This window comes from Pristiophorus japonicus, chromosome 18 (assembly GCF_044704955.1).
Source record: "Pristiophorus japonicus isolate sPriJap1 chromosome 18, sPriJap1.hap1, whole genome shotgun sequence".
Classification (NCBI taxonomy): domain Eukaryota; kingdom Metazoa; phylum Chordata; class Chondrichthyes; family Pristiophoridae; genus Pristiophorus; species Pristiophorus japonicus.
The window spans coordinates 26373232-26387337 of record NC_091994.1 but is presented as its reverse complement, the minus strand read 5'-3'; the positions used below and the strand labels follow the sequence as shown (position 1 = coordinate 26387337).

At 38.7% G+C, this 14106-nt stretch overlaps 1 protein-coding gene across 4 annotated transcripts in view; it reads right to left on the bottom strand.

Moving 5' to 3' along the window:
- LOC139228614 (transcription factor E2-alpha-like) overlaps positions 1–14106 on the bottom strand; it is a 143104-nt gene that overhangs the window by 56372 nt on the left and 72626 nt on the right. For all 4 annotated transcript variants that reach the window (XM_070859793.1, XM_070859794.1, XM_070859795.1 and 1 more), the window contains exons 6-8: positions 4366–4433; positions 2429–2564; positions 1139–1188 (exon numbers count right to left, since the gene is read on the bottom strand). In XM_070859793.1, coding sequence (XP_070715894.1) covers positions 1139–1188; positions 2429–2564; positions 4366–4433 — 254 coding nt within the window. The remainder of the gene's footprint in view (positions 1–1138; positions 1189–2428; positions 2565–4365; positions 4434–14106) is intronic.

Sequence of the window (14106 nt, the reverse complement as noted above, 5' to 3'; positions counted from 1 at the left end):
TAACATAACCACTACACTACCATTCCCCTGTGGACAAGTTAAGATAAAATATCTGTCGCAATGAGGTTTGGAGATGCTCATGTATGTCAATTTCCATTATCCAACATGGCTGCATCCTCCATATGACAAATCAAAGTTCTAATGTATGGAATTTTGCAGCTCATTTTAAAATAGTTTTTGTTTCATTCATGGCAAGTTAGTTTAAACAATTTTACTTAGAACTCCACAAACAAAAGTAAAATTTGAGATGGCCTAGAAACACTAATTGTTGAACACTCAAGATATTAAATTCCCAGTTTCAACACATCTAAGGGCATGTAAACAACAGAAAACCAAAAACAAATCTTTACTTGCCTCCTGGGACACACACAAATCATAATCCAGTGTTGAGTCTCTGCCTCCAAAGTCGAACTACGAATGCTGCTTTCAGCGGCAGCTAAGCTCCCAAGAGTGCACTTGAATATCCACATTTCAGGGTAGCAGGGTTTTAGAAGTGTGTCTGAATAAATACACACCCACAGGCACATCTTAACAGAGACTGTCACCTTCTCAATTTGTCAAGAATTCCCTGGTCTCTTCTCCCCCAGCAACCACCACCAAAACCAGGCAACGCACAGAACATTTCCTGGTCTCTAGTCCAACATATCTTAACTAATCTTAAGAAAGCATCCCACTCTGCATCAATATGAACTTTGCACAATAGCCACCTTTGCGGCTTCTGACCAAGATTGCCAACTTCTGTTACTGTAGCCACTAGCCCAAATTTATTTCACATCCCTTGAGTGAATACCATTCATACAGTTTACCAACAAACTATTCCTGTTTGATACACTAATAAGCACTTGGTTGTTTACTTCAGGTGCAGAAAGAGCAAAAATGCATTCAGGATAAATGGCACTAGTAACAAACATACAAAAGACACTTGAACGAACTGACACAATTTGTATTCTTGGTGTCCCAAGATAATTTTGAACATTAGCAATGTTTAAAATAAAACCACAAAGTGAATTTAGCATTAACAGTTAAGACATCACCATCAATGACATGAAAACTTCTCTTGCTTATGAATTAGCCAAGATATCTTCAGCTAACCAGTTTAAGAAATAATTATAAAATGACCAAGAAACAAAATGCTTACCGAAGATGGAAGGCCAGGAGGTACCTTTCGTACTTTTTTGGGCTGGGATTCTAGGAAGGAAAATACGGATTAACATCCAAAATTCTAAAGCAAAGTGAACAAAATGAAGTTTAAGTTTTTGAATAGAATGAAAATGAATTATTCTTAATGCCATGTATGGAATTAAGATGAACAGAAGGTTGAGAGCAAGACAGAGATAGAGGGCTCAAGAGAGGACGGAGGAAAAAAAATGTGCAATCAGAAAGTAATTTATCAATTGAGTTTTTACATTTAGGATCTCTATTTTCAATCGTCAAGATTTGAAACTATACTTAAAAATGAAGTTAAAAGAAAGGCATTATAGAGAGTAACAGATCGTCAGGAATGATTATAAGGCAGCAATCTGATCAAGGAGCTCAGATGACAAACCACAAGTGCAAAGTCTCAGTTGTTCATATGGTTATCTGAAACTTACTATAATTTCCACGTATCAATTATTTTTCATGATTACATAGTGCAGAGTTGTGAGGGTGGTTTTATTTAGTCTTTTGCTGCCAGCATAGATCATGGCAGACACCAATGAATGGTCTGTGCAGGAATTGCATGGGATGTACAACGTCTATATTGAAAGATTAAGGATTGTGATATCATTGCAAGCTTAATATTTCTCAGCAGTTAGCTGTGGGTTAGCAATTAGCAACTTTTTTTTTTTACACAAGCTTTATGATGTCACTGATCAGATGCCGTTTTTGGTGCTTGTTCCACAGGCTAACAAAACTATATATTGCATTAATGCATATGGCTCCACCATTGAGATAACTTGATTCGCGTTGACCCCACTCCATTTGACACCCACCAAAATGTAACTTGGTTACTCCAAAAAAGAGAGATAGAGATAGATAAATAAATAGAGAAAGAGACACACAGAAGAGAACCTTATATAAAGATGAGAGAAAAAGATGGAGATACAGGTGAAAGTCACAGCAAATAGAGTGGAAAGATGTATAATGCAGTGATAGCTACAGAAAACATTTTAGAATCTTTTTTTTGGTCTGACCAAAGCCACAAGAAATCCATTAATGTAATCAGAAACTTTCAAAAACTTTGCTGCTAATTGTAGAGTAATAACATACCACAATCTAGAAAATGTACTTTTTTCTCCTAAGACTAGCAACTATTTATTTATTGAAGAAAACAAAATCAAAGATGGAAGAGAAATGTAAAAATCTAATGAGAATGACCTAAATGAGTAGGTAATAACATCAAGAACATTGTATACTATAATACGAAGCAACACTTTGTGGACGTTACCTAGATTACTTGGTTCTTGCACTGGCCGTCTCCGAGGATTGCTGGCATAGGGGTAATACTGTGAGCCTGGTTTGACTCCAGTTGGCGACATTGCTCCCGAATTGGCCATTCCCATTTCAGAGTTCAGAAAACTTCCCTGCATCGGAAACAAAAATGAATTTACAATTAATCTGAGCATCTTGCTTTAGTACAGCACACTTGGAACTGAAAAAAGTTAAAATATTTGCAATAATTAATCCTTTTTTTTTTTAAAAACGTTAATTTTAAAGTTGATGCACTGAAATAAATCTTAAACACCCACAATTCCATCAAGGCTCCATAACAGCTTCAATCAATGCAGTAACTAGAATGTAAAAGAAAAAAAAACTTGGATTTATACAGATGACCATCGGACGTCTCAAAGCACTTTACAGCCAATGAGGTACTTTTGGAGTGTAGTCACTGTTGTAACGTAGGACTGTAAAATAAAAAACCATGAAGGTTTTCATAGATCTGAATAATTTAACTGAAGAGTGAAACTATATAGTTGGATAGCCACAGACTGCATTGGAATGAATATGCTTGCTCTTCAAGCCGTGTGAAGCACTGATGAATGAATTGCAGGATGCAGTTATTTGCTTCTCAATAACCTGCTGAAACAGGTGTTACACAACTTACACTTTGCTACCCATTCAGAAGGTTGATGTTAAATGTAAATGTCTAACACACTTTTCAAAAGACAATCTTATGGTACAATAGGCACGATGAGCAATTGATGAACCCCGATAGAAAATAGGGGGTGAAATGCGATAAGTTATTAAATGCAAGCATGCAAACAACACTCCCATGTTAGCTCAAAAAATTCAAATGTAAGCAAACATTTTAGAATGCCCAACAGAAATTTAATTAAAATTAAGCACTCCATTTAGTAGATTTTTTTTTTAAGTTTTGGAACTGTACAAATATCCTTGCCATTATAAAAATAAAATGGCTGACTGTACCAATTATACTTTGAGCTTATGAGCAATATTTTGTTGGAACATCTATAGTACAGCACAACAGATTGATAACTTTAAAATATGAAAAACTACTGAGGAATACAACAACTAAATTGACAGTTGAACTGGCTGGATGAAAAGGTAACTAGTCTTTCTTCCTGTATTGTGTAGTGTCTAATTTAATTGGAACAAAAAAAGACACTTATATAGCACCTTTCATGACCACCGGATGTCTCAAAGCGCTTTACAGCCAATGAAGTACTTTTGGAGTGTAGACACTGTTGTAATGTGGGAAACGCAGCAGCCAATTTGCACACAAGCAAGCTCCCACAAACAGCAATGTGATAATGACCAGAAAACCTGTTATTTTTTGTTATGTTGATTGAGGGATAAATATTAGCCCGGAATAGCAGAGACCCGCTACAGATAGCAATGTGGAAAAACACAAGGACAAGTAAATTAAGTCAGTATTTAAGAAGAATCTGGAGGCATACAGCATGCACTTTTTCATAAAGGCAAAAAAAAGACAATTGCACTCGAGTGAAAGTAGTTAGTCCACATTTATCCTTCCCACCGTGCTGTCTATCCATTCAAGATCTCCAATCGAATGTAAAGGTTATTGTAGGAAAAGAACAGACATTACAAAACCCTCAACTCGTAAGCTAGTGACAATTGAGCAGGTTAATTGATGCAACAAGTAATTGCAGCATACTTACACTTGTTGATTTATTTTTGTAGCAATTGTGAACATTTATATTTAACTACAAAATATTATTTTACCTTTAATTTGAACACAGTTAAGTCAATTAAATAGAGCCATATTAAATTTACTTTAAATTGGTAATATTGTGCAAATTTAAAACAAATCCATTTAAGAGAACAAATGACTGCACCTGCAATTGTTGCAAAAGAACTTTGGCTAAACAGATAAAACTTAAATTGTACATTCAGTCCACTTACCTGATTTAAACCTGGCATGGCTGATTCTCTTCCAAATGGTGGAAAAGGAACCCTCTCAGCATTTTTGACTATATAAAAAAAAAAGTGACACTCAAGTATCCATTAGGTCATGAAATATACAGTAATAACATTTTCTACTTGTGCACTCATCGCAGACTAGGAGCACATAGCTGGAAATTGCACCATGATCACGGGCTAAAGTTGCGCAATTTCCCCAAAACCTGCCGGGAACGTAGAAGCAGAAAATCACTTCTTGCATACAGAAGCTGTGCAAATTGAGCATTTAATTTAATAACCTTTATGCCAAGCTGAAACCATGTATGCAAAACTCCAAAGCTTCATGAGCAATTTCAATATGTTCAATCTTCAGAACACGCCCTAGATTTTCTCTAGAATGCCAAGATGCATTTACATAATTACTTTTTCTTTTAGAAACCGTATCCAATTTTAATACCAAGGAACATAATTTGGGGTTTCAGAGGATAGCTCCATTGATGTACAATGGCTTCTGCTGCACTTTAATGCAAAGGGGCAGCACAATTCTGTAACTTAGCTGGGTGAGACCAACTCAGATAAACCCGCTCAAAGCACTTGGCCCATAACACTGTGTGGAATCCAACTCCAGAACTGTATGAAGTCTAGTTTAAAAGTGCTCAGGCAGCCTGCTAATCCATCTGGGTATTTTACAATCCTAAGCAGAGTGTTTAATGTTTTGGGAAAATGGATGCTCCCACCTGCACTTCAAAGCATTAAAATAAAACTGACCTCCAGAAGTGGAACTCTTATGTATGGCGGTACAGAGCTCAGGCCTGGCAGCAAGGGTGCAATTTGCACCTAGGTAAAATATCACACAGCACCTCACAAACTGCAGTTATTAGTCTCAAATTTGTACTGCAATAACGATAGCTTATGGTTAATTTCCACATTGCTAGTGTTCTCATAAAAAGTTTCTTGAATCAAATGACTAAACAGTCTTCCGGACAGAGAATGCATTTCCGTAACTCTACATGAATAGACACGTGAGCTACAGAACAAAAATTGAACTGTCTGTTGTCCCAGCTAAATAAATAAATAGTTTTGAGATAAAATATATCTACAGTTAAACTATTAGACAATTATTGCCCTTAAGTGACGAGAGTAGCCCAAGTGTTCAACATTACAAGAACTTGAAGTTTTCAACTAAGTATTCACATTGCACAGCAAGCACTTCTGGCTGTCTCTAGCAGAAACTATTAAATGGACCAAAATATATTACAAAATGACACTGACTATACTTGCCATCACAGTACAATGCTTATAAAAATTTGCATCCTTCAACCTTTACATTCGCATGAGCAGAGTTTCTGAACTGCATCTTAAGTTTAGCCGAAACCTGAAAACTAGCAACCAAGGGAAGCCTGAAAGAGCTAATTGCTCCCAGTTCAAGATCAATAGCTCCTTAATCCCATTCTGATTAACTAAATTTAGCCCCTACTCAAACCAGGCATTAAAGACACTGTAATGCATATTTAATGCCTGAAAACACTTTCACGGCCATCCTGCTCCCAGTTCAGTTGGTAGAGCTCTCGCATTTGGGTCAGAAGGTGCAGGTTCAAGTCTCATTCAGCTCTTGAACACAATCTATGTCAACACTCCAGTGCAGTATTGAGAGTACTGCATTGTCAGAGGTGCCATCGTTCAGATGAGACATTAAACTGAGGTCCCATCTGTCCATTTCAGGTGGGGATTAAAGATCCTATTGCATTATTCAAAGAACAGTTCTCGCAGTGCTCTGACCAATTTTTCTCCCTTAACCAGCACCACCAAAACAGATTAACTGATTATTCACCTCTGCTGGTTGTGGGATCAGCTGGCACTGTTTCCTTACTTAAAAGACTTGCATTTCTATAGTGCCTTTCATGATCTCAGGACATCCTAAAGCACTTTACATCCAATGAAGTACTTTTGAAGTGTAGTCACTGCTGTAATGTAGGAAATGTGGCAGCCAATTTGTACACAGCAAGCTCCCACAAACAGAAATCTCAATGAACAGATAATCTCTTCTTTTTTTTTTTAGTGATGGAGCATAAATATTGGCCAGGCCACCAGGGAAAACTCTTCTGTTCCTCTTAGAAATTAGTGCCATGGGACCTTTTAAATCCACCGGAAAGGGCAGACAAGGTCTCAGTTTAACATTTCATCCTAACGATGGCACCTCAGACAGTGCAGCACTTTCTCAGCCTAGATTTTTGTGCTCAAGTTCCTGGAGTGGGACTTAAATCCAGAACCTTCTGATTCAGAGGCAAGAGTGCTACCCACTGAGCCACGGCTAAAGAGCGTACATTACAAAAGTAGTGCACGGTGTGAAAAAAAAATATCAGCTGAAGAACTCAGCCAAGTGCAAGTCCCAAGTTTTAGGGCTAAGCTAGTAATGGCCATTTTAGTTGAAATTTTGTACGGAAATGGTCATTCATTGCATTTTGTCTTGTGCAAAAGGCGGCCCGAGTTATTGGTGCATCAACACCAATAATCACTACAGCATTAACACCAACATTATTTCAGCATCTCCAACACATTAAATTAAAAGTACAGTTTTATCAGCATCTTTGAATTAAAAAGATTCAACAAAAGGACGAAGCATGATTAAAAATACAAGCAGAACTATTTGAGAACTTGGACCATCAAGAGGATGTAACAAGATACAAGTCCAAAAATTTTATTTGGTGCAGTACACAGAAGGTTAAGCAGCAACTCGTGTGACAGCAAGGGTAGAACAACTTCAAATAAACTGCTGAGCACCCAATCTCAGAAATCTCGAAGTGTGACAATGAGGCGCTGGGCAGAAGACTTTTAATGCTGAGCAGCACTGCCAGAGGTATGGAAGAAGGGGGCCATCTACAGGTGACCAACAGCCCATGAAACAGTACAGGGACTCTACAACCTTCCACGCTATGTATACACACACCTTCCCAGAGAGGACAAGCTAAAAAAAATAGCAGACAAAGGAAACAAAAGCAAAACACTGGATACTGGGAATCCAAAATAAAGACACAAAATGCTGGAAACACTCACAAAAGGAAACATAAAACTTCCACAGGTAAAAGCTAAGCAGCCACACCCAATTAAAATGCGTCAGTCATAAAGATAAAGTAGGTTTTTCAGAGGAAGCAATTTTTATGACATCAGATCACCTGCCACGACTTAGAGCTATAATGCTAATAAAGGAAGTGGGGAGTGTAATTACTAGTTCACTCAGCAATAGATTGACTACCATGTTACTAAAAACATTGCAATTAAAAAGACAGACAAAATGTTTATGTAGAAATAATGAAACAAACTGGTTTCCTGGAAAGAACCCCCCACCTTTCATTTATTACCAGTTTCAAACTAATGCAAGTAATTATAATTCTCTTCAAAAGTGAATGCATCACGACAAAGATGACCTAACTGGGTATCAATATTACTATTCCAAAGCTTTAGAAAGTATGAAACTTGTCTTGTACCAGAAATCTGGTTACTATACCCATTTTTAAAAGTTTACATCAGTACAGTGATGTAACCCCGAGCATAAAAAGATATATATATTTTTTTTAAAACACATTATGAAGAACTTGAAACAAAGTGCAACATTAAAGTACCTTATATTATAAATCTACCAACCAATTCTAATTCATATATTAGCAGCACTAGAAGACATCAAGTTTTGTTTACTATTTCAGTCAACAAGATACCCAACCTTTATACATAGCTGATAAAGGTTGGGTTTGGGGGGGGGGGGGGGGGGGGGGGGGGCAGGAGGAGGAGATGCACACTGCATTCCCAACACATAATTGCACCCCCCTCCTCCCCCCTCACCCACACCATTCTTACTTACCCATATTCAGGTACAGGAAGGCTGCCCAACAAGAGGTAGGGATATATATTCCTGGTCTCAATATCACCTAGGACCTCACCAAACATTGGACTTGCCTTTTCAGGGACTGTGTGCCCCCGGCAGCAGCCTAACCCTGCACCAATTTGGACTCCCGCCTGCCAGTGGTGACATCATTCCTGCCATTTTTGGCAGGAGTCAAGAGTTGGGATGTGCAAATTAAAGTTGAAATCTCTTGGGTCTCACACTCCAGAGGGACGGATGGTTCTCTGCCTGCTTCGGCTCGCACCCCCGACTCCCATCCAGAGTTAAAACTGGCCCTTAGGTTTTATCATTCATATCCTACACTAAACACAAAGGCAGAATAAAAAGGGGAGCCAATTATAAAATCATTCGAATAAATCACTTTTTTTTGCTACTCAAAACCCACCCAGTTTATCGATATTCATCTTAAAGCAGTTTCATTCTCTCCCAAGGAAAAAAACAACTTTATTTTCCAGATTGCAGTGCTGCCATTTTGGAAGCCAGTCTGCAAAAAGGTTACCCTATTGTGGCATTTAGCGCTGCATTACAGCGCTCTATACAAGTCATCCTAGACTCTGAGGGACTGCCTAAGGAGAAGATTACAGCACACAAAATAAAAAAAAACATGAAACCAGAGAGGCTGTTTGTCCCATCAAGACTTCCCTCCAGCCTACTTAAAATCCATCATGCACACTACCTAACCTAATTACCCAAGAGAAGATTTCAAAGTTTCTCTGTGTTCTTCTCTGCAATTAACCTCCTGCACCTTCAGAATACTCATCAAATTTCAGATTCCATATATCTGAGACTAGGTACTAACGGGTCAGAAACCACCATGTTCCACACACTTGATAAACTCTGTTGGCACTTACCTGCAACTTTGTCCCGAAACAAGTGTTCATTCAGCTATTACTTAGAAAAATTTGATGTATTAACCTGTTGGGTGGATTTCAAAATAGTTCAAAAAATTCCTTCTAATCTCAAAATTTGTGTCCTTTAGTCCTGCATTTATAATCCAAGTATAATTATTGTTCACTCTCAGAATGTGGACATCACTGGCATGGCCAGCATTTATTGCCTTCTCCTAGTTTCCCCAAGATGTTTTGATATGACGGAGTGCCTTCAGAGCGCAGTTAAGAGTCTGGCACAGGGGACCGGAGTGACATATAAGCTAGACCGGGTAAAGATGGCAGGTATCCTTCCCTAAAGGACAGTACAACCCGAGGATCAAACCTTCCTCGCGGACAGTGGACAACCAACCACCACCTCAGAGCTGGTCATGGTAGATGCTGCCACCTCTTCGATAGATGGAAGATTAAAGCATCTCCATCATGTGACTGTGGAGCTTCTAATCAGACCCTAGAGCACATCACTGAGCACTGCCCTCAGAGGAAATTTGCAGGCAGCCTACAAGATATCCATGCTGTTACACCGGAAGCTTTGGCCTGGATATCCAACTTGGATACTGACATTTGATTTGCTACTACCACCATATGAAAGACGAAGTGAACCAATAGGGTTTTTAGGCAATCCAACAGCTTCATGATCACTTCTACTAGCAGCTTTTTACAAAAACTGAATTCAAATTCTCAAACTGCCTTGGTGGGATTTTAAACTTGCATTCTCTGGATTAGTCCAAGACTCTGGCTTACTAATCTAGTAGCACAACCACTAGGCTACCACACCCATATTTTGATATATTCTCAGTATTTTGAAGAGTTGGATCATGTTTTTTTATTGATTTTTTTTCTCTCTAATGAAGTGCAGTTCAAATAGTCTTGTTCTCAATCCCTCAATCCCCAAACAGCAATGTCCTTTTAAATGCTACACTAGAGCTGAAGCTTCTTTTTAGGTTTGAAAAAGGCCCTGTTTGAGCTAAAATTACAGCTCATGAAACACAAGATTGTCATGAGGTAGATTTATAAGAGAGTTTGCGATACTGGTCATTAACAGCAAGACACAAGGAATAAAACATTTCTTCACTGCTCCCAATTTAAATCAATTTCAGTTATTGAGATCGAAACAAGATATTAATTCCTGAAAAAGTAAAAAGGTTAACTGTTTCCTTGGATGCATTGTGCAAATTTACCAGTTCTTTTCTATTTTTGTTTGAATTTTTTAAACTGTGAAGTTAAATGATTGTCTATTATATCGAATAAATACTTACTAAAAATAAAAGGTAATGCATTGAGACTTAAGGGGGTTGATTTGACATCATGAAAGACTTGAGCTTCATATCTTTCTCTTCCCACTCCAGTGGGTGTGTCACAGAAAATAAAGATTAGCTGCCACTTTTGTACCCATGATTAGACCAAAATTAATTCAAGGAATCATTTTACTGGGTATCACAGGAGGAACTATGGTTTCTGTATGATGCCATTTAGCATAACACTTGGACTGGGCATTCTGTTACTTGTAAAGTTTGAGTTCTCTCAGATTTCCAACATTTTAAGCAAACATGCTACTCATTAAATATTCCAGATACAGAATTCAGAATTCTCGTGGCCCATAGAATGAATGCAGATGTATGCAAACTTTTGCCTTTTTTTGAACCTTTCCAATTTACAGAATATGCCTTTTACCACAATTTATACCCATGATAATTCCCAGCTACAGATCAGTTATGTCCCCAGTGAACTTCTGATTTGCTTTCCCTCTGCTCCAGTTCACATTGCCAACTATGCATCAAAACATACCAATGCAAGGTTGCTCACATTAAAGCAATTTGATCACAAATGACAGACCATGCTCAAAATAAAAAATGCTAAATTTAAAAAATTCTCCATATTTAATGATTGCATTTCAACAAAATTCTCCCAACAAACTATAGTTAAAGTCCCCACACAAAACTAGAAGTGATGGTCCCTTTTCAGTCAAAACCATTTTGTGAACAATTATTAACCACACATTATTTAACAACCTTCAGCTCTTCATAAGCATAAGCAAGACAACTAGCACAAGTAAGGAAACCCACAAAGAATCTTATTCCAGGCGTAAAATATATCAATAGCGATTTTAACAGTTACATTAAAAGCAATATTTATAATTATAGCCAAGTTCTATGCAACAGTTTTACAACACGATTTAAGACAGCAATAGTAATTTTAAAATCCTCAATAAGCCTATCTGTACGAAGATTCTGAACAAAGTGTATGGAAATAAACAGGACAGTCAATTTATTTCACATTCTGACATGTTCTAAAACTATTGGTGATCTCTCTGATCCATATCTACAGGGGAATACCCTACACATTAGAAAAACCCACAAGTATAAAAACCCTTACCCATGTGCAGTATTGCAATACCTCCCAGTAAACAATATTCTTGCTATTAAGGGAGTGCAGCGAAGGTTCACCAGATTGATTCCCGGGATGGCGGGACTGACCTATCAAGAAAGACTGGATCAACTGGGCTTGTATTCACTGGAGTTCAGAAGAATGAGAGGGGACCTCATAGAAACATTTAAAATTCTGACGGGGTTAGACAGGTTAGATGCAGGAAGAATGTTCCCAATGTTGGGGAAGTCCAGAACCAGAGGTCACAGTCTAAGGATAAGGGGTAAGCCATTTAGGACCGAGATGCGAGGAACTTCTTCACCCAGAGAGTGGTGAACCTGTGGAATTCTCTACCACAGAAAGTTATTGAGGCCAATTCACTAAATATATTCAAAAAGGAGTTAGATGAGGTCCTTACTACTCGGGGGATCAAGGGGTATGGCGAGAAAGCAGGAATGGGGTACTGAAGTTTCATGTTCAGCCATGAACTCATTGAATGGCGGTGCAGGCTAGAAGGGCCGAATGGCCTACTCCTGCACCTATTTTCTATGTTTCTATGTTTCTATTACATGCTTGCATACCTCAAGTAATTCTCACTGAAATGTAAACATTATTTTCAATCTGTCACGGCCCTCGGGAATGAAACCCAGTTCCAACCGGAAGCAGTTTTCTTTTTAGTTAGTCTTGAAAGCTGGACGAGGCAGGTCAGAAGCCACGTTAGACTCTAGGTGGGTTCTCAGGCTGCAGTGAAGCCACTGGCCTGGAGGTTGTAGCTTTGGGGGGAGAGAGAGAGAGAGAGAGAGAGAGAGAGAGAGAGAGAGAGAGAGAGAGAGAGAGAGAGAGAGAGAGAGAGAGAGGAGCAAATGGTGGCAATGCAGAACCAGCTTGAGTACCTATGGCAGCAGGATCGATTATTTATTGGATTCCTTCTTGCTGGTCACAGCACGTGGTTTATAATTAAGTACTAATCACTTAATTCATCAAGCTGCAGACCACATACATTACTGTCTGGTATGTTTGTGTGTCCGTTGGCTGCTCCTATGGGATAACGGGCAGTTAAATATACGAATAGGTTAGGTGCAGAGTCTTAGCCCTGTTCTGTCCAAAGCAACATCCTTGATAGTTGAAGTACAAGCAGAACATGCTGGAAATACACAATAGGTCAAAGAAGAGACATTTTGGATGTGTATCCATCAATAGAACCAAAGACTTGAGATAAAACAGGTGTTGGGAAAAAGAGAGAAAAGGGTGCATGGAAGTGAATAGAAAACTCGGAACAGATATACCAGGAAGCGGGTTAATGGGTCAGATGACATGCTGGCTGATGGGCCAGTGCTTGGTGTTGACCCTTCTCCCGCTTTCTACAATTGGATCCACCGTGCTTTCTACAATTGGATCCACCGTGCTTTCTTTGCATTTTCGGCTTTAATTTCAGATCTGCTGCAGCACGTTTTCTTTCCTCTTACTCTATTTTTGCATATTTCCTTACATTTTAATTTGTGTGGATCTAGTGTTTGTTCACCCTCCACTGTTTGCACATTCTTTTGTCTTTTCCATAATTCTGAATCACCTCACCAAATGATCTTTTACACATCATTCAATCTGCAGATCGTTTAACCCATTAACTTCCTCCATCTTTCTTTTGTTCTTCTCATTTTCTCCCCCACCCCCACTTTATTAAAATGCTTGTTTACCTTTATCTTCAGATCTGATGAAGGATTCACACTCAAAATGCCAGAACCTGCTGCTACTCTTTATAGATGTCGACCAATCTACTGCGCAGTTCCTGCACTTTGCTTTTATTTCAATTTCCAGTTTTCCCTTTTCATTTTTCTGATAGTTGACTGCACAAGCAATAATTTCCTGCAATCGCAAGTTGGTTAAAGTGTTCGGAACACATCAATGGTTCTGGCCATTTTATTCAATTCAGACATTCTATGCAATTTGCCATCTTGTTAAAGGCTGGTTGATGGCTATATTGTTGTTGAAGAAAAGTTTGAGGTGCACTGCCATGATTCTTTGTAGACTCTGAGACAGCTGTCTGGCCAGGAGGTACAATTTACAGGTTTATATTTGGCTGACTGCAGTAAGCTCATTAGTAATTCTGAATCAGGCTGGGGTACAAGTCTAGTCGGAGGACTCTGACATGAAGCAACCACCTTGGTATCTTTTTCAGGCATTTGAATAAATTTGGTTTGCACAAGATTATTTTTGAGGATAGTCTCTATTCTTGGAAACCTCCTTGTTCTCACATAACTGAATAGTTATCACAAACATGGCTAGCTGACTCTTCCTGGTGGTCTACTGTGGAATAGAGTGCACAACAGCAAATGTGACAGCAAGTCCACTTATATTTAAAAATCGAAAACAGCCCACAAGTGACCAGATTCAGATGATTGGTGTTTGGGGTGCAGGATAGAAGACAGCAGAGATCAGGAAGAACTGAAGTTTACATAGGGTGAAACGGGAGGTCAGCCAGCAAAGCATTGGCATGGTTGAGTCTAGAGGCGATAAAGGCATCGATGAGGGCTTCCGTAGCAAATGAAGAGGTGAGGCGGAGGCAATCAACGTTATAGGTGGAAGTAGGGAGTC